The sequence below is a fragment of the Carassius gibelio genome, chromosome A20 (assembly GCF_023724105.1).
Source record: "Carassius gibelio isolate Cgi1373 ecotype wild population from Czech Republic chromosome A20, carGib1.2-hapl.c, whole genome shotgun sequence".
NCBI classification, from domain to species: Eukaryota; Metazoa; Chordata; class Actinopteri; order Cypriniformes; family Cyprinidae; genus Carassius; species Carassius gibelio.
Window position 1 is genome coordinate 10,235,971 of NC_068390.1, and position 26,843 is coordinate 10,262,813.

Below are 26,843 nucleotides of genomic sequence, written 5' to 3' on the forward strand. Positions count from 1 at the left end.
CCTGTAATTATTGACCGTAAGGAAGAATTTATTATTTATGTCAGGTTGTTTGTTTGAGCTCTGGTCAGTAATATTAGTTGGAATGCAAGTTAGGCATTCAGGTATTATGGTGTGTGTGTGTGTGTGTGTGTGTGTGTGATTTGCAGAGGTGTTTAAAATGGAAGTGTGTTGTCTGAATGGCTAGACTTCACCCTATTAAAAGAGGTTCTATAGAAATGGACCGACGTCTCCTTTTCGGTAGAGATTTTCTCCCATTTTGCTCTCCCACAATAATATTTAGCTTGTGCTTGAGCTTTGTCTGACATTCACAAAGCAACCGTCTCTCTTCAAGATCTCTTTCACTTTGTATTGCATGCATGGTGCAATTACTTACACTACTGTTAAATACTTTTAGGGTAAGCACAACAAAAAAAGTACCAACCCCAACCTCTTGAACTAATATATATATAATAGGTCCAAAGATGTGTGCTTATTTATTTATTTCTAATTTTTATTCTATGGGTTATCAGTTTCGTTGACTGTGGAATTCTTCTGTTTAGATTTAGAGATCTAGGGCTGTCAATCACTTAATTGACTCCACCCACTGCACTTTCGATCCCAGCTCTCAGTGTCCCCCTACACTGCAGCACAGTTTTTCTGTGTTGTTCACATTTTTTCACAGGTTATTGTGGGATTCTGTCTGCTTTTATGGCAGTGTTGCTTTGCAATGTGTTTGCTAAGTTGTGTGTGCCGCAGACTGTCTGGCATAGGGCTGTAACCCCGATTTGCTGAGAGATGCAGAGTAATGATAATTAAGACAATGCTTACCATGCGCTCTCTCGTCCATTGTCGGTTTTAAATCAGTCTGGATTCTGGGATTGATTTGTCACTATAATTATTTTCTGAATCTTTCATTTGTCCTGCAGTCATTCATGTTGTGTTTTGATGATCATCACAGATGCGATACTCTTAATAAAATGTCTGTAATGGGTCGGTGCTTGTTTGCAGTCCTCTAGCTAATATTCCTAAGAACATGCTGTCACAAATACAAATCATCAATATTCACACACGGTCTGTTACATGCTGTGAACATGCAATGTTTCTCCAGAAGCAGCACATCTTTCTTCTTAATGCAGATACTTCCTGCACATAATGGTCCTCACTAATCCAAATATTTAGTTTAGTGTATTTATTTATAAAGCACATTTTAAAACAACAGGAGTTGCAACCAAAGTGCTTTACGGCAAATGGGTTTTTAAAGAGGATTTAAACGAAGAAATCGAAGGGGAAGATCTTAAGTGGAGCCTAGGAGCTACCACAGCAAAAGCCTGGTCGCATTAGTTTTAAAATGTGAACGAGAGACTGAGAGGAGAAATTGGCTAGATGACCAAAGAGATCTAAAGTTTGAATGTGGAGTGAAAAGATTACAAATATACTGGGCAGCACAACCATGTAGAGCTTTAAAAACAAAGCAAAATCTTAAAATTAACACAGAACTTTACCAGGAGCCAGTCATTAATCTGGCTGCCGCATTTTGCACCAATTTCAATTGGTCCAGAGATGATTTAGGCAAATCCAGATAAAGTGTGTTGCAGTAATCCAATCATGAATAACTGTTTGAAGGCCGTTCATGGAAAGCATCTTCTTGATTCCAGCAATTGATCTTAATTGAAAGAAACTGCTTTTCACAACAGCACTGATCTGCTTATCAAAAGACAACGTAGGATCAAAGACAGCGCCAAAGTTTCTACCAGTCTCGTACATTTGATGACAGGGGGCCAAGCCGCTTGAAAATGCCAGAAGACAGCTGTTGGACCAAAAAAACATTATTTCATTTTTATCATTATTTAACTTTAGAAAATTCAGGTCCTTCCAGCATTTAATGTCCTGAATACATGCAAAAAGATTAGACATAGAACAGTTATTGTTTTTAACAGGAAAACAAAGTTGAGTGTTGTCAACAAAGAGATGATATCATAAATTATGTTTTTGAAAAATGTGGAAGCATTTGTAATGAGAAAAGGAGAGGACCCAAATAGAACCCTGCGGAACACCATAGGTGATTTGAGCCCCGAGAGGACAAACAAATACCCAAATTCACAGAAAAAGATCTGTCCTTAAGGTAGGAATCAAACCAGTTCAGCACAGATCACAGGAAACCAGCTACCTGATCAAGTCTTTGAAGAAGGATCTCATCTCTCAATTTGTTAAGGAGCTATTGATAATAGCAGTAACAACTTGGAAAAGCCTCTTTAAAAATCTTAGAAGGCAGAACATCAGTACCAAAATATGAGGGCTTAATGCTAAGAAAAGTATCATAAACCTGTGAAGGTGACACGGGTCAGAAAAGAGATAGGGATCTCTGATGAGAAGCCATTTCTAGAGGAAAATAATTTTGAGATGGTGTGTCAGACCTGATACACTTGCTTTATGGATAAAATGTTTTAAAAACTGTTCACACGAATCAGTGGAGAATTCTAATGAGGTTCTAGGAGCAGGATTTAAAAACATTAATTGTATTTAAAAGAATCTTCGGCCGATATGCATTTGGTCTAAATAAATCTGACATGTATTTCCTCTGAGAAGTACTCTAATACCATTTAATACATTCTCTGAAAATTTCATATAATATCTGAAGTTTATCTTTCTTCCAACTGTGCTCAGCAGTTTATACCATATTTGTGCTGAGGGGAAGTAGTAGTCATCAAGAAGCAAGCAGAGAAGTAGAATCACTAGACAAGGGCTTAATTAACTCATTTTTGTGAAAACCTCAAACTAGAACAAAGTTGACATTTTTCAAAAAATCTTTTTTTTTCTTTTTTTCTGTAGCTCAAAATTAGTCTTTGCACATTCAGTCTCATTTTGCCAGCAGGGGTCACATTAAAAGCTACAAACAAGTAAAGGTATTGCTATTTTGCTGTAGATTTTGTGGCCAAAAAGAATTGAAAAAATATTTTTTAATTCTTGTATTTTTGCAGGTATATATCTGTCTGATCTGACCTACATCGATTCTGCGTATCCATCCACCGGCAGCATTCTGGAAAACGAACAGCGTTCCAACCTCATGAACAACATTCTGAGAATAATCTCAGACCTGCAGAGATCCGTTGAATATGGTGCGTATCGAATTTGTGTGTTTGTTTACTTTGGCAAACGATCAGAAGTAACTGGGAATTCATTTCTCCCTCTTTCTCAGATATCCCAGTATTGCCGCACGTCCAGAAGTATCTTAACTCTGTGCGCTACATTGAGGAGTTACAGAAGTTTGTGGAGGACGACAATTATAAGTGAGCAGGAGCTGTGTTTATGCTACATAGAACATTACCTTTCAAAAGTTTGGAATTAATAATTTTTTGGTTTTTGAAAAAAGGCTCTTATGCACACCAAGACTAAATTTCTTTGATGGAAAATAACAGTAATATTATTAAATATTATTGCAATGTTAATTATAAATTATATTAAAAATTCTATTTGAATATAAATTAAAATGTAATTTCTTCCTGTGATGCAAATCAGATTTTTTTTTTATTTAATTTATTTTACTTGAATGATAGTCATGGTTTTTAAAAAAATATTAAGCAGCACAACTGTTATCAACGTTGCTAATAATAATAAATGTTTCTTGAGCAGCAAATCAGCATATTAGAATGATTTCTGAAGGACACTGAAACTGGAGCAACGGCTGCTGAAAAAATGCAGCTTTGCATCACAGGAATAAATTAAATGTTAAAATATATTAAAATTGAAAACAGCTATTTTAAATTGTATTAATATTTCACAATGTTACGGTGTTTTTTGTTTGTTTTTACTGTATTTTCTAATCAAAATAAATGCGGCCTTGATGAGTTTGAGACTTCTTTCAAAAATAAATGCATTTAGAAATCTTAATTCCGAACTTCTCATAGGTAATGTATATTATGCTTTTAGAGTTTGTCTTTGAATTTGTAAATGATACTTCTGCTTATATACGTATCAGGTTATCCCTAAAGATTGAGCCACCAGCTACCAGCACACCTCGCACCACTGCCTCCAGAGAAGACCTCACAGGTGAGAAACGCCTGCGGCCCACACACACTGACGCCAACCAGGCATCAAAACACACTTCTCTTCTGAGGCGTTATCCTAACCAGATGCAACCATGACATGTGACAACATTTTGATTTTATTTATGTTGCATCATGCTGAGTTTGCTCTGGTCACAGTGAAGTTTCATCGGTTCAGATTTGCTCTCCCCGACACTTTTAGTGTCACACGTTCTTGTTAAAGATTAGTATGTCTGCTGTTTCTGTGACACAGGTCCAGATAAATCTGCATCACCTTTATGTGGTCGTCGAGGTAATGTTGCTGAAGGTGCCCTGTCTAAAGTCCCGCCGACGCCACCCTCACCCCGGAACCTCATCACCTATGGACACAGGAAGAGCCACAGCCTCGGCTACAAGTGCGTTAGTTTACTTCACCCACTCTTTTGTGTGTAGCTTAGTACAATTCATTGAAACTCCCTGCAGCATAAAGCAGAAACTTCCCAGGAGGAGGACCTGCCTTATACTTACCGGTATAAGTATTTTCCGGACTATAAGTCACACTTTTTTTCATAGTTTGGCTGGTCCTGCAACTTATAGTCAGGTGCGACTTATTTATCAAAATTAATTTGACATGAACCAGGAGAAATGAACCAAGAGAAAACATTACCGTCTCCAGCCGCCAGAGGGCGCTCTATGCTGCTCAGTTCTCCTGTAGTCTACACTGAACACATAGAGCGCCCTCTGGCGGCTGGAGACGGTAATGTTTTCTCTTGGTTCTTAGTTCTAAATAAATGCGACTTACAGTCCGGTGCGACTTATAGTCCGAAAAATACGGTAGTTTCTACAAGTTCTATATGTGATATTCTTCTGGTTTCTTGCCAGATTTGTCACTGCTGATTAAGAAAACATTTCAATCCAGACTTCATCTCTTTCCTGTGTGTGCTGCAGTTTTATCCACAAAACGAACACGGTGGAGTTTAAAAGCGCTACTTTCCCCAACGCCGGATCCAGACACCTGTTGGACGACAGCGTGCTGGAAAGTCACACGCCCACACGAGGACAGGCAGAGAGCTCAACACTGTCTAGCGGCATTTCACTGGGTATAACACACAAACACATGCACAGAGCTACTGGATCATGGACCGGATCCTTCTTTTGATTCTTTATGTGTCATGACCGTATGATTTCAGGAAGCAGTGAAGGGTCGGAGCTCAGTGAGGAGATGTCATGGCCTGCCTTTGAGAGGTGAGTCTTCTAAAACATTCACACTTGCAAACACTGTCAAGGACAGTTACACTTGCACATACATGAGCACATGCCTGAGTACATGCGTGAGGACACAGCATGACGTCATGGAACATGCTGGAATCTATCCTAACCCTCACCACTCTCCACCAACCCTCATGAACAGAGACTCTTCATCTTCATCATCATCATCAATCGCTTTTCTCCAGTACAGCTCTTGTGATTATTTGTTTACGCTGTAATTTATTTTTTATGATGCATTGACAATATCAAGTGTGATGTAAAAGGACCTTTGCACTAGAAAGTGTTTTTTTGGCACAGAAGAGTATGTTCTGTGACTCTCAGCTGCCTGTGCTTTCTCATTAGTGCTCTAGCTTACCTCTGTTGTAGCTAATGAGATAAACTTCCTGTAACAGGAACAGTATAAGAGAGTCATTTGTGATGGCCGCTGCCTACCATGCTGCTTCAGGTGTACACAAATGCATTAGTGTACCCTAAATGCATGTCAAAGCCCGCTTTTCTTGGTCTCCTTCTGTATTCTAAAAAGGTAGTCTGTTCTATATATATATATATATATATATATATATATATATATATATATATATATATATATATATATATATATATATATATATATTATAAATAATTGTCAAAAAATAAATTAAATCCGTAATAAATTAACCGTTAACCTTAGTTTGGCCGTGTAATAGAAGTGTCAGTTTCAAAAGCAAATAGTTTTATTAATGGATAATGCACAATTTCTGTTTTTAAATATTTTTATTAAAAAAACAGCGCTTGTGTATATTTATTTATTTATGTAATACATTTTGTTCTCTGGAATACATGATTCTAAATGGGAACAATTCTGTGAATATTAGTCAAAAAAAATAATAATTAAGAATAATTAAGAATTAAAAATATTATTAATAGGCCAGGTGGGGCATATATTTTCAGCAGTTTTCCTAATTCAGCCAAAAACAGAAAATGCCTGTTTTTTTTTTGTTTTGTTTTTTTTTTTTTTCGGAGGACGAAATTTTGGTGCATCCCTAATTTTTATTTTATTTTATTTTTCAGTCATTAGTAACTATTGGGGTATTATGTGATCCGCAGGTCATTTTCGCAAAATAAAAGCTTAGCGTCTTGTCACTTCATAGCTGGCTGACATTAAACTCTTTATTAGTTATATTAAAGCTGCGGTGGGGAACTTTTGACGCTCTAGCGGTTAATAAACAGAACTGCTTGCGTCTTGCGGAAGAACATCGTAGCCGGAACTACTTCTCTCTGTTTATGTCTATGAAGAATCACAAAGGTACTGGGTTACTCCGCCGCGGTACCCCGAAGCAATCTAAAATAGTCCGAATATAAACACTTATAGGTGCACCCTAGTGATTCAGGACAAGCTGAAAACACGGTTTGGAAAATGGATTCATGGTGTACTCGCTTATTATGTTAATTTTTCTACATTTTGAACACAAACAAAGTTACGGACCGCAGCTCTGATTGGTTGTTTTCTTACCGGGAGCGCATGACTTCCTGCAAATGGCAATAGGACCACATGTTGTGTGCCAACCGTTTGTTTAGACATGTTAGCCAGAGTTAGTTTAGGCCATAGAAGGAGACAAAGAAAAAAGGTGCAGAGCTCTGGCACAGTCTGTACTGTGTGTTGTGACTGACCCCTGCCCCGCTATGACTGACACTCTACAGGACTCGGTTCTACCACTCTCTGGGCCCCGTCAGCAGGGTGGGCCGCATTACCTGCAGAGGAGCGCTCAGGTCCAGCAGGTAACCCAACAACCCTCCGACCCCCACCGGGTCTCTCTCCGTCTGACTTACCCTGTACAACTGGGGAAATATCATCATCACAGTGTGTAGTGTGTGTTTTCTTGCTGTGGAATCAGGTGGTGGGCTTCTCTGAATCACGTGTGTGATGTGGACTCTAATGCTGCAGTTCTGGCTTGTTGCTGCTAATCAAAACCCGCAAAAGCCACTGAAGCATCTCTTCTGACTGTTCCTGCTTTCTGTACTCCAAACACACACAGCTCCCCTCACCTCTGCTGTAATAACGCTGCTTGCTGCAATCTTATAAAGAAACTAAATGTTCCTGTTTTGAAATAAGGGTTTGAACGATTAATGTTGATTTACTGATTACAATACAGCCAGTTTGTGACCTTTAGTGCCAAAAGCATCATCACTGTGAATGACCTGAATGAATTATGTGCAAAAAATTTCCTAAAACATCAATATTAAACTCTGCTAATTCAATAGTTATTAGATTGTCTAAATTAATAGTAAACTAGTCATCCTCAAGGAGTAGTTTGTCTAAAATGGTTTGAATTTAGAAACCATAAATCTTAATGATAGATGTTTGTTAGAAACACAGTTTGTGGATCATTTGCATGCAGATTATTGTGATGTTTTTATCAGCTGTTTGGACTCTCATTCTGACGGCACCCATTCACTGCAATTGATGTAAGGCTAAATTACTCCAAATCTGTTCCGACGGAACAAAACATTTTCAGTTTTTGGTGAACTGTTCTTTGTTGAGATGGTTTGTGACCGCTGTATTGTAACTATTTCCGAGTGAAGCAGCTCATCAAACAAGAATAATGTAGGACAGGACTTGAAAAGTAAGTGTTTGCATACAGTAGATTCAGATATGGCTAAACTCCATCATGGCTTTGAATACCTCAGCAGAAACAGCCAGTTATGGCATTTTGATGACAAGATCAGTAAATGCGTCAGTAAAATGCAATAAATAGACAAAAAAGCTTAGATGCAGACCATCAAATTATGTGAATAATAAAGGAAACATTGCTCACAGCGGATGATTTGAAGTCTGAAAGTAATTGTCTTGAAATTTATTGTTGAATGTGGTGAATTTGTTCCACAAGCAGTGCTCTCTAGGCCCCAGCGGTGCTTTAAAAATGCTCAATCATATTTTGAGACTCAGTCTCTCAGACAGGGGTTTACCATGATGAGAATACTGAACATCAAAGCACAGCACGCTCAAACATTCACAGAGAACGTTTCAGTGGGGCTACATTCATCCCCTTTTAAAACACTGCTACAAAAAAGCAATCAAATAAATAAATGTAGATAAGCTAGTTAAAAAAATGCAGTGGTGGAAAAAAAACTGCGTTTAGATAGAGAAACTTGTAAACCATAATTAAGGCTATTTATATATATCCAGCTGAAAACGCCTAGCTGTGAGCACTTGTGCCGCGCAGCATTTTTTGTTTGTTTTATTTGGTAACTATGATACAGATTATCCACAGAAGAAATGTGGCAGACGCAATGTGAATTAAATGTTGCAAGCATCATTTTTCATGTCAGTATTCATAATAGTCCAGGAATCCCATCTTGTACAGACATGAATACTCTGGCAATATTATCGTCTCCTCCATTGTTGTTTAGTTGTAGTACAAGCAGAATGTGTGACATTTGGTCAGTGTGGTATTAGTCCCGCCCCTCCTCCACTGTGATTGGGCGGCTGACTATCACATGACAGTAATGAGCGCTGCATTTTACTTAAAGTTGAACATTCTTCAGCTCTTTGCACAGAGAAAAAAAAACACCAGAGCACTCTTCATGAAAAAGAAACTCCTGCTCCTAGTGTTTTAAAAAACAGCGTGTCGTTCCAAACCCGTGAGACCTCCGTTTATCTTCAGAACACAGTTTAAGATATTTTAGATTCAGTCCGAGAGCTCTCAGTCCCTCCATTGAAGCTGTGTGTAGGGTATACTGTGTTCCGAAGATAAATGGAGGACTCGGGGTTTGGAACGACATGAGGGTGAGTTATTAATAACAGAATTTAGATTTTTCGATGAACTAACCCTTTAAGGATACGTGTCCACCAATGCGTTTTCCTGAAGCTAGCATCATTTTTTCAACTGTTTTCAAAGGAAGCGCTGTTTTTTTAAAACACTAGGAGCAGGAGTTTCTTTTTCACGCAGAGTGCTCTGGTGTTTTTCTTCTACTATTTTGAGTCAGATATTTTTTCACTTCAGAGTTTAAATAGGCAAATCAAAGTTTTTGAATTCATATCATTTAATATATGCATGAGTGACATGAGGTTGAACAATTGAAAACCGAATTAATTTTTGGAGAGACTACCCCTGTAAGATAGATATTAGTCAATATTACTTTTTCAGTCTTTCAGTTTACTCATTTTCTTTCTTTTTCTCTGACACCCTCACTTTCTTCACATCATAACTCTGAGGTGTGGCTTTTAAAATATGTTCACTTGATATATATGCTTATGTGTGTCTTTTTTAAAAAGTGTCGCATGTCCTGTGTGTGTGTGTGTGTGTGTGTGTAGCTCTGCAGATTCGGAGGAGCTGGCAGTGCATCTGTACCCAGGAGCCATCACAGTTCAGGGGGTTTTACGCAGGAAAACAGTCCTCAAGGAGGGCAAGAAACCCACGGTGAGAGCACCACCACTTTATCTGTGTCCTGCCCAGAACATTTCTCTGTGATCTCACCCTCTTTTCCTTGATTTTTAAATGGTGCATTATTAGCAAACCATTATAAAAAAAGGCTCTTTTAAAAAAAAAGAAAGAAAGAAAAATTGTTTCCCATATCTATTTATTTTTGACAAATGCAGTGTATCCAATAAATCTCTATTTGGATATATATTCATCTGACACTTGGAATAATACACAATATTACAATATTACATTGTTATTTAACTTTTGTTTTTGAAAGAAGTCTTTTACACTCCCGTTTTGCTAAATGGTAATTTTTTTTTACCGTCGTTTTTTGAAATAATATTGCAATTTAAAACATTTCGTTTTTGACGTCAAAGTCCAGTAAAGGTCTATTTTGATGCATATTCATCTGATACTTGGTAAAGGCTAGCATGAAGAGTTTGTGTATTTTCATAGTAGTATTATTAAGTTATCCTTAATGTATTATGCATATTTCATTATATTATATTATAACGTTACCATTCTAAAGTCTGAAGTCTGCAAGGTTTTTTAAAAATGTTTTTAAAAGTCTCCGGTGCCCACTGCATTTATTTGGTGAAAAAACAGTAATAGTGTGAAATACTATCACAATTTCAAATTACTGATTGAATATATTTCTATTTGAATATATTTTAAAATGTAATTTATTCCTGTGATTCAAAGCTGTACAGTATTTCCAGCATCGTTGATCCTTCAGAAATCAGTCTAATATGCTGCTCAAGAAACATTTCTTCTTCTTCTTCTTCTTCTTCTTCTTATAATAGAAGAATAGAAAAGTTCTTCGTATAGAAAGTTCAAAAGAACAATTTATATTTTTAAAATTTTTTTTTTTCTTCTGATATTATACATGTTTTAACTGTCACTTTTGCAGAATGTCAGTTTCTTAAAAAAAAAAAAACGAAATCATACTCATCCCAAAATATTGAGCTAGTGTACATTACATTTCTTGATCTTGATGACATTTATCTTTTTTACATTAAATTAATTTGGTGCTGTTGGGTCACCACTTGATGTCCAAATGTAAAATTAAAACTCTGTCTGCACTCCTCCGTCTCTGTCATTACGTCTCTTCCCCTCTTCCCTCTCTCCTCATAATCTGCTCCTTTATCTTCTGTTCTACACTCTCTCTTAACTGTCAGTCATTTCTCCATCAGCCCCATCAAACACAGCGGTTTCTTCAGAGACGAGTGTGTGAAGCCAGCCAAGGCAGTAAAAGATACTGCGTTGAAGTCCAGTAATGGGAGCCGGGAGGCCTTTTAAAAACCATTTCCTGCATATATATTTGATCTGCTACTAAATCTGCCCATCTCTGTATTTCTAGACCCTTTCCTCAAACTTGCACATGCATACACTGGATAACTACATGTTTTGGCTCTGTTTTCTCGCATAAATGATAATAAAAGTGTATCGTCCGGTTAATCTTGATCGATATGTTCAGATTTCGTCTTGGCCTTCAATTTAGTTTTGTGCTTGCTCAGGAAATATGTTTCACACAAAAGCTTGATATATTATGCGTAGCTGACATTGTGGGGATTTTGTACTTGTGTGTGTGTGTGTGTGTGTGTGTGTGTGGTAGTCTTATGAAACTGAATTTGATTGTTGCACTTTTAAGTTGGAGTATGTTTCATTTCATTATTGTACGTTTATTTTAAGTTAAGTGGTTGATGAATGTCTGTGGTCCGTAGTTGGTTGATTATTTCTCTGCACTACCTCTGAGAAAGCTCTCAGTGTTTTTGGACTAATGGTTTGTCTCTGTCTCTTTCTGTAGGTGGCAGCGTGGACTAAGTATTGGGTGGCTCTTTGTGGTACTCAGCTTTACTACTATACTGCCAAGTCCCTCAAGGCCACAGAGAGGAAGCATGTGAGTCTCTCCACACTATTACAGAGACCAGCACACATTAGTCTCTCAAACCATATCGTTGCTTAGTATGGCACTTTGGACTTATAAAAACCTGAGTGCCCTCATTCCCACGGATTTCATTGTGGTGCATGTCTGAGATTAGAACTGGCAGATTCGACCAGGGTTAGTGTTCAGTATGCTTTTATACAGTCCATGGGTGGTCCATCTGAAGCTGATGAAATGATGGCACTCATCATGTGAGAGGAAGAGAGCGTCTCTGTGTCCTGCAGCCCGATGCGTCATCACATAATCGCTACAGTATGACACTGATGGCAGAATGCTGAATGAGGGAAGATGTTCGCACGCATTGGATAATGAGATGGATGACATCACACATTATCAGTGTTAATGAGAAGCACATGTCACTATCAGATTCACGTACACTAACAGACGTTTACACACACGAAGCTACTTGTTTACACCAACGCTTGCGATACATGTGTGTTCAGGATTGTGCACAAGAAAGAAGCCGAGCTGTGTGCGTGGATTTTTATATTAAAACCGCTAAATTGATGTTCATTTTTCAATTTAATTAATGAAATAATAACAACAACAACAATAGGTAGTAGTATTCATAATATTAAGAGTTCATGGTCAATATGAATTCATTTCTATAAGAATTGTAATGCTATTTAATATGATTGGTTTTTAAATGTTTATATTTAATGAAAATGAGATTAGAAACACTTCATGTTTGGACCCAAGTTTATAGTTATTTTATTTTCAGAATAGTAATAATAATACATTAATATAATTTCAAAGAATTGTAATGTCATTACATATATAATAATAAATAATATTAATAATTCTAATTAAATTATTTTATACAAATATAATGCCAATATTAAGTTATAATAAAAATATTTATTTATATACAAAAAATATTGATTGCCACTTTTTTATATTTTATATTTTAATAGTAATAGTAGTAGTTTAAGTTAATTGAATTTCTATACAAATTGCAATGCCATTAAAATAAAAAGTAATTAAAATTATTATATTTGAAAAAACATTTTTTTTATAAAAATAACTATTTCACATGAATTAATTTCTATAATTTGTAAATAAAATGTTTATATTGAATTATTTTTTAAACTTTTGTAGAAGCATTTTAATATTTTTTGACTATTTTCCACAGTTCAAGTCTACCGCCAGCAAAAGTGTTTCTGTTTTGGGCTTAATGGCCATGATGGCAGATGACCCGGAGCATCCAGACGTCTTCCTGCTGACTGACTCTGAGCACGGTAAGACAGCCAATCACAAGCCTCAATCAAAGAGAGATGACCGATCAAAGAAATAAAGCCTATTGCAAAACATCTATTCAGTCGATACTGAGAAAAGATTGACTATTTGTCCGTATATGATAATATGCAATTTCCTGCAATTATTTGCATGTGTGTGTCTTCAGGAAACTCCTATAAGTTCCAAGCAGGGAACAGAATGAACGCTCTGCTGTGGTTCAAACACTTGAGTGCAGCTTGTCAGAGCAACAGGCAACAGGTGAGTGTGTGTAGCTTTATTCAGCTTAGAGTGTTATTTAACTAAGTTTCCTTTGTAGAGAAAATGCACCACATAAAGCCATTTAGTGTTGTGCCCTTCGGTGTGTATTCGCTGTATATGCAAAGGCTGTATTTTTAAGCTGAACTGTAGATGTTAATTGCTCCTCGGGAGATGCTATTGTGTTGAAATACATTTTGCTGTAAACTTTATTTTCTGAAGCATCAAATCATTCACACTGTTTCAGTGGGATCGATTCAATTAACAGCATTCCACATAAAGTGCACCGGTCAGACCGACCTTCAAAACCTTGTGTCTGCAGGTGTTTAGGTCTTCATTAAACTGAGCAGTAACACTGCCCTCTAGTGCTTGTCAAGTGCAGTGTTGGAGAAGCTAGTTTGAAAGAGGCTATTAGTTAAACTACAGTCAAGCTACTCTTTTTAAAAAGAGTTAACTACATTGCAAACTAGAACTGCAGAAATGAGCTAAAAACAATAAAGCTGTTCAGGGGATGGCTTTTTAAATATGGCCCTATAGTTATCAGATTATAATGTATTATCCAATGTAAATCAGCACTATTTCTCTGGCACAAAATTATATATATATATATATATATATATATATATATATATATAACATTTTTCCATGGAAAGCAAATAATTTATAATTGTGTAAACATGTTATTTATTATTAAAATATGTTCTATTTTAAATGTATTATTAATATGTATTATTTACATTTTACAATAGACAAGTATTTAATTTGTTTTATTATTATGTTTGCAGACACTAGTTGGTGCATATTTTGATTCCACCCAAACTGTGAATAATTTATCGTGCATTAATTATAATCATGATCTTCTGAAATCAGACATGTGAGATAATTTAGAGATTTTGTCATTGTCACTTTCTCTTTTTCCATTTCAGGTCCCAGCGAATCTAATGTCCTTTGAATGAGTGAAACCAGGGCGAATCCAACACGGCTGGATGACAGAGGAATATGAAGATCACTGGGGAAGGAGCAGAGGCCTGGGACGAATGAAAGAGCAAATGACTCGTGTTTTGTGTGCGTTGGAGCTTTTCCACTGCCATCACCCAGCCTGAACCCCACGGCAAACTCCTTGAGCACCACTGCCTTAACAAGCAGAATGTGTGTGTGTGTGTGTGTGTGTGTGTGTGTGTGTGTGTGTGTGTGTGTGTGTGTGAGAAAGAGAGAGATGCGATGCCCCCGGCAGCAATGGTGTCCCCTCCGCTGGAAGGACCCGATTCCTCCTTCCTTTTAAATTTTATTTACACTTCCTGCATTTCAATCCGATTCCCAGCAAGCGAGGAACGTGGAATCTTCTTGGGATCTTCTTGAAGGACTCTTCATGGACCTGTGGAGTTTGTTTACACCTTCTTTACTTGTTTGTTGCTTGAGTTTTATGTAGTAAATCTAATCAGCGCTCCTCCTTCTTTGACAAAACACACGTAGGAAGCTCTCCGGCTCTGTAGATCGATCCTCAAACACTCACACAAGATGCTAATTGCGTCTTCAGACACTTGAGTAAGGCTAGCGCAAGCACAACAAAAGATTTTCCACAAACAGGTTTCAACTGCAGAAAATGGAAGTCCCTCATTTATTAAAAATGAGGGACTTCCGAAAGGGCTCCGATAATCCATGAATTCCAGATGAAGAGAAACTCTTTTTAGCTCATATCAACACAAACACACACACACAAACCTGTCTGTTTTGCTCGAAGGCACCTAAGATGTTCGAAAGAAGGGCGTGTAGGAAGACAAGATTGAGGACGGAAGAGCTCATCAAGCAGGAAAAACAAGATGTTTGAAGCCACTCCTTTATGTTAAGACTCGTACAGCTTCAAAACATCTGCAATAAAGCACACCGGTTTACACAAGTTCAGTCAAACGGTAAAAGAAGCGTTTGTTCGCTTTTGGATTCGCAGTACGAGTCGTCTTCGAGGACACTCCTACATAAACACACATTTCAAGCTGTGAATGTTAGTGGGAACAGACGTCAGTTGGTTTACATCTTACATGTATTTAGCCCCATTCAATCTTTTTTTGTTGTTGTTTGTTTTGATTTAGTTTTTCCAGCCTTACCAATTGTTTTCCAATGGAACGGTGGGAATCGGAGCAGGAGATAAGTCACATGTGCACTTGTGTTTTCTGCAGAATCAGTGGCCCACCACTATTATTGTTTTGCTTATATGTGGTTTTTATTTTATTATTTTATTTCAGTATTACTGGGATAGTTGCACATGTCTAGACAGTTTTAATTTTGTTACATAATCAATGTTTTTCATTCTGATTTTGAAAGTAACGCCTCATTGACTTGGTTTTTGTGAGATGTTTACTTCTCGTTGAGCCATTAAGGTTAGAGAACCGCTTTATCAGTTTCTATTGGGAACAAGAGATTTCTGTAAAGCTTTGAACAAATGATTAGCGTTCATGCAGCGTCATGAAGCAGGAGGCCTTATCCGCCGGACCAGGATGTCTCAGGACGTTCAGTTAGATGGGTCCATCTTTATCTTTCCACTGCACTTGATCCTGTGCTTCTGTGTTTCATGGACCAGACTCTGCTCTACTGTTTCCAGTCGGCTTGGACGTCATAGTCTTGTTTCAAACACTCTGAGAAGAGGAGGGAGGATCTTGGGTAATAAAAGACATGAATCCAACGTTGCTTGGATGATGATTGCAAGAGACTTCTTCCAGAGTTTCGAAGTACTGCGGCTTCATTGTTTGGCCAACAATGATAAACCAAATTGACATAAATAAATGGTAACTGAGGAACTGGTTTATACTCGGCCTGAGTTAAATAACGAGCTCTCGTCGCTTGTTTGAGGTGCTTTTGTGTGGGATTTGAGTGGAGATGATTGGATGCTGAGGTCGAGGGTTGGGGAACTCCCCACCTTGCTTTACTTGTCTTCTTAAAACAATATTTTTGTAAGCTGTCTTTAACCCAAAAGAGAGGATTTTCTAGGAAATGGGGCGTTCAGCACCGGCAATACTGGGACATTTGAGAAATGCTGGTTGTGCCCGGTTTCGCTGATCTGGGGTGGGTTTTGTTTACATGCGTTTGTATCGTTCTGAGCCTTTAATGTCAGGTATTAGCACTTTGGGTTGTGAAAAGCTCTGAGATATCTGAAGCTCTGCCACATAAATGATGAGGGGAAGAAGGTATGGAAGTCAATCAGCGAAATGAGACGCTCGAAAAGCTGTCGACAAAGTGTTTACATGATAAATGAACGTGAATGTCGGTTTGATTCAAGCTGTGAAAGTCTCGTGAGGCTGGATTGTCAGTGTTGAGCCGTCGTGAAAGCAGAGCGGTTTCGGGCGATCTTGACCAATTAAAGGAGAAAGGTGTTGAAATGGGGATATATATATTTTTTTTTTTATAAACGTAGTGGAACATCACACCAGACATTTTACTGATATGATTTGCGCATCTTGACAGGTCTCCAGGCTTTTCCAGCAGGGACTTGAAGTAAAGTAAATGATGATTCTGTTGTTTCTGTGGCATTTTCTTGCTTTATTTCTCTAAAATGTCATGAATGACGGTTGATGTTATGGAATAGTAAGAGCAAGAAACTGTATGGTTTATAAATGGTGGGAAACATGACTAAGCTGCTTCTGGACTTTTCTGGATTGTTTTTGTTCCAGTTGTTTATTATTTCACACTACATGTCTACTCTGTCTCTCTCTGACTCCCTTTTTTCGTGAACGAGATTGAATCTTTGATCCCGAGATTGATGTTTTTTTTTTTTTTTTTTACCCCCTAACTGTAGTTGTGTTAAATGTAATTTATGTTGCTGGTTTGTCTTTTTTTTTTTCTTTACAGGTAATATTATGTTCAGTCTTTTCATTGAAATTCTTTATATCTCTTCATACTTTGTATGTTTCAGCTTCACTGTCTTTATATTTACAGTGCGTATGAAATCATACTGTACACACATGTGATAGATGCTGCTTGCTTTGGCTGTTTGAACTTCACCGCATCACTTGTTTTATGTGGTGGTGTGTTACAACGGACTCATACAGATTTGTAGTGAGTTGTTTAAGAAATGAATTTGCTTGTGTGTGCGCGTGTGTGCCACCCTCATCTCCTCCCTGTCTGCCCCCACAGTGCCTGGGACACGACCCAGCGGAGCGCTATGACCTTTAACCTGAGAGATGTGCTCCGGGGTTCCAGACCGGACAAAACTAATAAACACTTTTGGTTGTATGTTTTTTAATCCAGTGGTCCCAGTGTCTTCTTTTGGCTGAGGATGTGTTTTCATTCGGAAATGCATATACCAATGTAATTACATTGCAATGAAGTAATCATCAGCCATGATTTTTAACATCTATTTGCAGAGTCATTATTTGATCTGAGTTGGTGTTTTTTTTTTTTTTTTAGTTGATTACACATTATATTATCCTTTTCATTTTACGGTTTAATTTCTACAGTATCTGACTTAATTTCCAATAAGTTCCTCATCACAATCCAGTGTTATTTTTAATTAGTGGTATTTTCATGTAGCATAGGTTGCTCCATTTAATTGCTGATATAATTGGGTTTGTTTTCTCTGTTACTTTTTACTTATTTTTATCTGATGCTGTAAAGCACATTGGTCAGCTGCCGCTGTTGTTAATGGTGCTATATAAATAAATTAAACTTGAAACTACTTAGTTTTGTAATATACTATAACAGGCATGTAGTTGCAATTTTTTTATTTCAATAATCAAAATGTTTACAATTCATTTTTGTTTTAGTTTTCATTAATGATGATTGCAGCTCTAGAACCAGAGTTAAGACCGTTTACAGCAACTGTCAGTCCATGTCTATGATGCATGTAATGATCTGTATCTCGCTCTCTTTCTTTTCTCTATAGAATGGAAGTCAATGAAATCCAAAACTGTTTGGTTATGAACATTATTTGAAATTACTTTTGTGTTCCGCAGAAAGTCGAATAGGGTGAGTGGAGTTTACATTTTTCGGTGAACTGCCCCTTTAAGTATTCATGCCACACGACACGGTAACATAAAGACTGTTACGGCTCGATGTTAATAATTATATATTCATAAATGTGACCCTGGACCACAAAAACAGGTTTAAGTCGCTGGGGTATATTTTTAGCAACAGCAAAAAATAAAAACATTGTACGTCTCAAAATTATCAATTTTCCTTTATTCCAAAAAACATTAGGATATAAGTACAGATCATGTTACATGAAGACATTTTGTAAATTTTCTACCGTAAATATATCAAAACTTAATGTTTGTTTAGTAATATGCATTGCTAATAATTAATTTGGACAAGTTCAAAGGCGATTTTCTCAGTATTTTGAATTTATTTGTATTTTATTTATTTATTTATTAGCCGGAATTCTTACTAGGGCAAACTAATTCTTCGGAATTTGTAATTCGATATTATTTTAAATCCTTCTATCTGCTCGCGTGGACACTAAAGTCTGTGTTCACTTTAAGACGCGAAGGGTTTGCTGGCGTGAGCGCGAGTCTGAGCGCGTTCACGCGGTCAGGAAGAGCCGCGCAGAGAGTCAGATAACACGGGCTGTAACTGTTCATGAATGGAGCCTGACTCACAGGCGGCTGGATATTGACGATAAACGAGTCTTGAGAGCTGGCGACTGGCCGAAGGGGGTTTTCCTGTTGAAAGGTTTCGTTAGTAGCGCAAGGGTGAGGTGATGCCTTTAAATGTCACGGTTTTACTGTTAGCCCTTTAGCCATGCGGATATGCTGTGACTAAAAACAAGGACTTCAACTCACTAACAGCAACTGCAGACACTCATATATAGAGGTACACCTACGGTGAGGTCGCAAATGTGTTGTTAGGTTATATCTGTGGTTATTTCGTCGCTGTAATATGAAGAAAACGAGGGACTTATGAGCTAGCTGTGGCTAACCGCTGTTAGCACTCTCGCCTATAAAATACAAAGAGTGAGGCAAACGCTTAGTTTGACACATTTCTATTCGTTTTTAGTTGTTGAACAAACTGTTTTTTCATGTCAGCCGGTTTCTTGTATCTGTGTAAATGTCATAAAACTCCGTGTTAGGCGTGTTTAAACGCATGACAGCAACGGTCCAGTGTAACAGCTGGTCTATTTGCATGTAGAACTGTACATTTGGAGCTGTTTGTTTAGTAGGTGTGATACTGTGTGTGGCTGGAGTTCATATGAATGGTTGATTGTGTATTATTAGTGCCTGCGTGGACAGGATGTGTTTCACGATGAATGTGCACTTGCTCATCTGTCTGATAAGGAGATGCGTGTGACCAGAGATCTGGAATGATCTTGGCTGGTGTGTGACTCAGGGCTTCTTGTTTGGATAATGCACATTGTGTGTGTGACTGCTCTTCTGTGTAAGAAGAAGAGCACTGTGCTCCTCGTGGGAGGCGTGAAATCTCTGGAGTCCTGTGCTTCTTCACTGTTTGGACCCTTTTTTACATTTTCAGGGTTCTCAGAAGCAGAAATGATCATGTTAGTTGGGTAACAGTAGTGGTGAGCGGAAGCCACAGCTGATATCATTGCTACATTCCCATGTACTCCAATAGCAAAAGAGATCAAGAAAAAAGATGGTGTTTCTGTGACTTTTTAAGAGAAGAAAAAACAGATTGATTACACCTGTCAGAAGAGAGAGATTTGGCTGTCACTCCCTCAGCCGTTGTATTAGAAGCACTAATGCAGCAGTTTTAACTAGTTTACTGTAATTTAATGCCAAGGTTTTATAATACAAAGTATAGTGTTAAATGTACATTATATATAAAAAAAGAAAGAAGATATACAAAAAACAGATTAACTGATTTACACTGTTAAACTTGGAGCTGTGGAAATGCGTCATCACATTCTGCGGAATACATTTTTATTAAGTTAACATTTTCTTGTTTTATATATTTATCAACATTACAACATGAGTAAGATAAATTATGGTTAAAAAAATTGGATTCCGAATTTTTTTTATATCATTTTATTCAGCAAGGATCATTTTAATTGACCAACAAAAAAATTGTTTTGTTACAAAATGAATGCTGTTGTTTTGTACTTTATGAACACTTCAATAAATGTCACGGTTTCCATAATATACAGTAAGCAGCTCAACTTTCTTTATCCTTTGATAATGATAAGAAATTCTTAATAATAATAAAGAATTTAGAAAATGCATTCTTGAGTAGTAAGTTGAGTAATGATGCTGAGAATTTAGCTTTGACATCAGGAATAAATTAAAATGTAAAATATATTGAAATAGAAAACAGTTATTTGAAATTGTAATAATATTTAACATTACTGTTTTACTGTTCGTTTGATCAAATAAATCCAGCTTTGGTGAGCACAAACGCTCAGCTTCAACTTCTCCCTCTAACAGTCAAATGTTCAGTTGGACGAAATATTGTCAGTCTTGGAAAACCACTTGACCAAACCAATTCAACAAGCAGAACTGCAATAATAGCTGGAAATTATACAGCTATAATGAAACTCCATGACAGATAACTTGACCATGGTGACATATTTAAATAAACAGTATTTGCAACATTCAGTGCATCACACAAAAACCCATTAATATGTTTTCAAGGCATATTAAAAGTGCATGCACATCAAATTTCAGATTTAGCTGAGTGGCTGGAAACTCTCAAACTGACTCTATCAAAACATCCTTATTATGAACCCTGAAGAAGGAGCACTTGTCATGTGACTCTAGTCTAAAGAAATCTCTTCACGAAGGAACCAGAGAGAATCAATGAAGATCAATATTGCATTAGAAAAAGCTATATTGTCTTATGTTCTATAATCAAAGCAATGTATTCTGGATGTCTGCCTTTATGCCGTAGTCATGAGTGGGCTGATCCCACATGCTAGATATCAGCGTGCAGAGCACAGTAGTAAATGTGTATGTGTGTTTAGTAGAAGTCTTTGGAGTGCCAGTGCTCTCAAACACAGATAAGCCCCAGGCTGAGATCAGGAAGTGTTGAGCTGTGTTTGCCAGGGCTCTGTACCGCAGTGTGTTTGAGCCGAAATTCTGCTGCTTCTGCTCTTTCACTTTAATTTAGACCCCGAGATCCATCAGGAATGTTGCATGTGTTTGAGGCTGTTCATATTGATTGCTGGCATTTGTTGCATTTTATTTTTTTAGTTTTTCCTTTTGTGAGCAGTGGAGCTAAAGGTTTTTAATGTATACCATATTTTGTGTATGCTTAAATATTTAATTTATACTGAAATATAGTTATGGCCTCTGTTTGTTCTTATAAGACAGATTGTCAGTCTAATTTGTCCTTGAACGTGAAGCATTTAGAGTAAGATTCTTTAAATGCTGTTTCAACACAAAGAAAAACAGGAGCTACTAGGGCTGCACGATTAATCAAACACTAGGTCTGGGATAAACTATTATTTTTTAAACGATTAATCTAGCTATTATTATTTTTTCGATGCATTGATTAATCTAACGATTAATTTTTTTCAGACCGATTCAATTTCGATTATCTCCCCATTAATTGACTACTAACAATTTATACATGTTGATTTACATATCTGAATGAAAAAAAAAACCATGAATTCCTTAACATTGCAATATATGTTTATTGCTTTTAAAATTACAAAATAAAAGACTGACTAAGAATGCATTACTTTGCACTTGTATAGAGATAGCATTCAATAAAACCTTGAAGCCTTGAAAACACATAGCTTACTGAAACAATCTTACTGAAGACATAGGGCCTAGCTTACTGAAAAAAAGTTATTTTTACAGATGAAAATAACAACAACTTGATGTCTAGTATTCAATAAAAATGTCACCCAAAATACTTGTTTAGAGCAATTGAAAGAATACAGTAACCAGTGTAAACTTGAGGGCTTTAAGCTAATACAGAGAGTGCTTTTCTAAAAAAAATAAAAATTAACAGTGGGAGCCAGCAGCCTGTCATGGAGAAAAAAAATGCTCCGAATGCTCCACGTGAAACTTTGCCGTTCCGCCCTTTTTCTGTTGTGTATAATGATTGAGAGAGAGAGAGAGAGCAAGACAGCGCTCGTGGAGTTTGAGGACTGTGAGTGCACGAACACTAGTGAAACTTTGGTGTTTTGCCCTTTTTCTATCGTGTTTAATGATTTTGATTAATAGTAGAGCCCGACCTATATGGATTTTTGGGGGCCGATGCCGATATTAACTCAAAAAGAGCTGATTTATAAGCCGATATTTTGATTTTGAAAATAAACTGGATATTAGACCAATTCCTATAAACTGCACTTACACAACATTCAATAGCAAAATATCTGCCTGTTCTATGTATGTGGGCTGTATAAATCATTTTCCAGAAGGGATTTATGTTTTTAAAAAAAAGCCTTAGATTACGGTCTCAGTGACTAAACAATTGCACATTAAAAGTATATATTTTCGTAATGATCAAAAAACAGTTTGATTTTAAACATTTAACACTTTTACTTTCTTCCAGTTGAAGCTGGTTTTAACAGTCTGTGTGTGTACTGTAAATAAATTATAATACTAAAGTTAAAGTATTTGCAGAAGTAGTCCCACACTTTGCTGCTACAGCATTCACCTTTTTCAGGTATCTGTAGGGCAGAAAGAGAGACAGAGAAAGAATAAGCATGTGTATTAATATCACCATTTATCATTACTCATGTCATCATTAGAATTAGAATTATAATAAACAGGGATCTCCTACATAGACAAAAATGAGAAATTTAATATTAATAATATTAATATAATATTATTATTATTTTTTTTTTTTTTTGTCAAGCAATAGGTATGACATTACCTACTTATATTTAACCATATTATTACAACATTTTCCTGTTAAGTCTGTAGAGCTGCTTTGAAACAATCTGTTAAAAAGAAAAAAAAAAAAAAAGTGGGTGTTCAGCTCATATATATTTACATGTCCCCTCTGGTTTAATAATTTCTGACGCACCTACTGTAGTTACTGTAACTACACTATATTTGCTCTCACAGACACATTCACAACGGCCCCGTATATCATCTCCTCTTCTCTTTGTGCAGGGAAGCGACGCGCACACGGTGCGACGCGCCCATTTTTTCCAGGCGCGTCCGCACCGCATCGAGTTAAAAACATCTCAACTTGTCAGAATGCCGCAAGCGCACCGCGGGTCATGAGAAGAACTAACCAATCAGCTTCATCCTTTCCCATAACAACTTTGAAAACTGAGCCAAGATGAAGGAACAGCTGTTCATAGCTGTATATGGATTAACATTTTGAAATAAATTTAGTAGCAGAGCTACTGCGAGCGATTTTTAGTGCTGCAAATCCATTTATCCTTTGCTGAAATTTACGCGTCTTCATGGAGAGAGCACGTCATGGTTGCTTAGCAAAGGCAGAAGCCTCAGGAACGCTTCTGCCCGAGCGCTTTGGAGAAGGAAAAAGCGGCGCGCCTAGCGTTTTCCACGCATTTTTTAGGCGTGATATGTGAACGGCCCCTTACGCAGTCATTATGTGGGAAATACTGCAGATATATTTAGAATAAGATAAACGCTAAAGTTATAGTTTGACCTCTTATTAACGTTAGCGCTCTTCCACTGATAAACATGGTATTAGCTTTGTGGCTAATCTAATATAGCAATTAAGTGCTAATATTAGCGGCTGTAAGTGATGTTACAGAATATTTAGAAGTGATAATGATAGGACCGTTAGCTAGAACTACCACACCGTTATACAGTTACGTTGTACCGTTATATACAGTGTATGAACTAAATCATCTCACATGACAAACAACAGACTCTCCGTCAAAACAGTACATCTCTTGTGGCTTGGCTGATCGCTTTCTTCTATAGTGGAGTTGCAGACCCTCTGCAACTGCGGAGCTCCCTCTGGCAAACTATGCAACACTCATAACATGAGTGAAGCATGAGACTCTGTTTCTCATGTTTCATCGTCCGTTATAAACACCGATGCTGATTTAAATGCAATAAGCTCATATCGGCCGATATATCGGTCGGGCTCTAATTAATAGGCACAAGGGAGAGAGAGAGAGCAAAAAGCACTCGTGTAGTTTGAAGACTGTGAGTGCGCGTGCAGCCGGGGCTCTCTCTTGTACGCGCCCTGTCAGGTGCAGCATTCTATTCTACATCACTCACCGATCAAATAAGGCTTTGACAGCCGCCAATAAAAAAGATCAATGCAGAAAACCCCCTGGATTGGTTATTTAATGGACAGAATGTTGATCCGGCCATCGCATATATTCAGTGCACATAAGGTAAACGTTTTGCAAAAGTTTTTTAGAGAAATAAAAACAGGTCGACGAATCGATGCGCATATTTTGCGTCTACGTATTTTTTGCGTCGACGTCATCGATGACCTCGACGCGTTGTCTCAGCCCTATCAAACACGATTAATCAGGATTGTCATGAGCATTTAGTCAGTAACCGGTCAGTAATCTCCATCACCTGTTTTCAAGTGGAACAGCATTTACTACACAGAGCCGTAGTTCTCTGCCAAGCTATGCAAAATCATGTTTGTAATCGCAGACGATATAATCGTAGGATTATGAAATCGTTTGCGATAATGACAGCTGATTGTGTATCTTCTCTGTGAACTACGGCTCTGTGTAGTAAATACCACATTTAATAACATGTTTTAACTCCATATTCACTTCATAACGTTAGTCGAGTGTTTGAAATAAATCCTTATGTGATATAAAATAGAAGATATGATATATGTAACATCGTAACATCTCAGCACTCTAAATAGGCATAGGCTCATTTAGCCCATAAATAGACCAACGCACCAATAAAAACGAGTCTTTTTTAACAAATTAAATTAAGATACATTTAAAATTAAGATGGGTATTTGCCAATAACGAAATTAAGATAAAGGCTCCACCGGATTTGCTTCTCCACTATCAGCTGACATTTAATAAAAGAATAATGCCAACATTAGCGTAAATACTCTGTCCACATTATGCATTTAAGCCTTAAAGCTGCAGTCGGTAACTTTTGACGCTCTAGCGGTTAATAAACAGAACTGCTTGCGTCTTGCGGAAGAACATCGTAGCCGGAACTACTTCTCTCTGTTTATGTCTATGAAGAATCACAAAGGTACTGGGTTACTCCGCCCCGGTACCCCGAAGCAATCTAAAATAGTCAGAATAAACACTTATTATGGGTGTGTACCCTAGTGATTCAGGACAGGCTAAAAAGATGGTTTGGATTCATGGTGTACATGCTTATTATATACATTTTTCTACATTTTGAACACAAACAAAGTTACGGACCGCAGCTCTGATTGGTTGTTTCTTAACGGGAGCGATGTATTTCTGCAAATGGCAATAGGAGCACTGGGAGGAGCCAGAGGAGCTTGATTTTTTTTCACATATTATCTGTCTCATATTCTACTGTCAAGACATAAGGACAGGTTTAACAAATATGTAAAAAAATATATTTTTACAAAAGTTACCTACTGCAGCTTTAATATAGTTATCATTTGAAAAACCTTTACTCACAGAGATTAGGCTAAGCCTACATGGCTTTGTGGAGATAAATGAATGAATCCACTGTAGATGTTTTCAGCGCGCTCCTGCGCTCACTGATGGTGATTATTCACTCATTATTCTCAATATAAACGCGGTCAAAACTTTTCCACACCTCAGACTTTGCTTTAGTTGCTGGTGCAACCAAAACGTATTTTCGCCGGAGTCAAGCCTCCGTTGCACCTACTCAGTATCCATTTCACATCTTTCTCGCGCTAATCAAAACACATAACATGGCCGCTCATTTACCTCACGAACCGGAGCGCAAGCCCGAGCCCGCGCAAGATGATATAAATTAAGCCCGAACCCGAGTTTTGTTACATATACTACATATTTTTTAATTGTTTAATTATTTTTAAATTAATAGTTTGGTCAAAATTGATTCCCTATTTTCATTTAAGAAACTTTTTTTGGTTGGTCCGATCAATTGTCAATCAATTTTCGAACGAAAAGTTCAAAAATATTTCATGCTTCTGCCAAATTGTGATTTATGTCCTTTGTGATTTAATTTTGATTAATTGTGCAGCCCTAGGAGCTATGTATCGATCCCTCTTTCAGAATTAATCTTTGCACAACCCCAGCACTGAAGTGAAACTTCTTTTTGAGTAGGGATGTGCCGGTTTCAAATTTTCATGTTGCGATTAATTGCTAATGCTTTTATCACGGTTTTCAAATTTATTTAAAAAAAAAAAAAAAGTCATAATACAGTATAACAGGTTAAATAACTTTTTTACTTATAACAAAAATAACTGAACGTTTAAGTACAAACAAGCAATACAGAAACATATATAAAGCTAAAAGTTTTACACAGGTTAAAGTGCAAATGAACTATTAAGAGTAATCGGTATCACTTTATAATAAGACCTCATTAGTTAACCATTAACATTCACAATGAACAATAGCTACATTAGCTCGGAAGTTATTAATCTTTGTTTTTTAAATATTAATCTTTGTTAGTTCATTAACACAGCTGCAACTTTGGATTTAAACATTGTGTTGTTAAATATTGGAATACCTTAGATTAATGAATGTTCAGAAGATTTTGTCGTTGACAGTTTAACTAATCAATTAACTAATGTTAAAACAGTAATGGTGGATTGCTGCTTCTCACTCAGGGCGGGGTCTATGCTAAAAGGGAAAGAGAGCATCACAAATGAGCAGGACTTTCCCCCGAGTATGACTTTATAATAGGGAAAAATCTGGAGCCAGTCATTTGGAGAGACTGTTTGTGATTTATTGAGATTATT

The 26,843-nt window shown here is 37.0% G+C and overlaps 2 protein-coding genes across 15 annotated transcripts in view; both read left to right on the forward strand.

Moving 5' to 3' along the window:
* Nucleotides 1-17,343, forward strand: part of LOC127938645 (ras-specific guanine nucleotide-releasing factor RalGPS2) — a 99,728-nt gene extending 82,385 nt beyond the window's left edge. For 6 of the 9 annotated variants that reach the window (XM_052535396.1, XM_052535399.1, XM_052535395.1 and 3 more), the window contains exons 10-21: nucleotides 2,958-3,095; nucleotides 3,176-3,266; nucleotides 3,956-4,026; nucleotides 4,276-4,417; nucleotides 4,950-5,101; nucleotides 5,192-5,246; nucleotides 6,951-7,028; nucleotides 9,565-9,670; nucleotides 11,481-11,573; nucleotides 12,751-12,856; nucleotides 13,021-13,112; nucleotides 14,036-17,343. In XM_052535396.1, the coding sequence (XP_052391356.1) occupies nucleotides 2,958-3,095; nucleotides 3,176-3,266; nucleotides 3,956-4,026; nucleotides 4,276-4,417; nucleotides 4,950-5,101; nucleotides 5,192-5,246; nucleotides 6,951-7,028; nucleotides 9,565-9,670; nucleotides 11,481-11,573; nucleotides 12,751-12,856; nucleotides 13,021-13,112; nucleotides 14,036-14,065 (1,154 nt within the window). In that variant the 3' untranslated portion in view covers nucleotides 14,066-17,343. The remainder of the gene's footprint in view (nucleotides 1-2,957; nucleotides 3,096-3,175; nucleotides 3,267-3,955; nucleotides 4,027-4,275; nucleotides 4,418-4,949; nucleotides 5,102-5,191; nucleotides 5,247-6,950; nucleotides 7,029-9,564; nucleotides 9,671-11,480; nucleotides 11,574-12,750; nucleotides 12,857-13,020; nucleotides 13,113-14,035) is intronic. The other 3 variants (XM_052535401.1, XM_052535400.1, XM_052535402.1) reach the window with 1 other exon arrangement.
* A 1,254-nt stretch (nucleotides 17,344-18,597) lies between these two features.
* The window catches only part of LOC127938647 (glycosaminoglycan xylosylkinase), a 36,463-nt gene continuing 28,217 nt past the window's right edge, over nucleotides 18,598-26,843 (forward strand). For 3 of the 6 annotated variants that reach the window (XR_008148762.1, XM_052535406.1, XM_052535410.1), the window contains exon 1: nucleotides 18,598-18,787. The gene's annotated coding sequence lies outside the window, so the exon portion shown is untranslated. Of the gene's footprint in view, nucleotides 18,920-26,843 lie in introns of all 6 variants that reach the window. The other 3 variants (XM_052535408.1, XM_052535407.1, XM_052535409.1) reach the window with 2 other exon arrangements.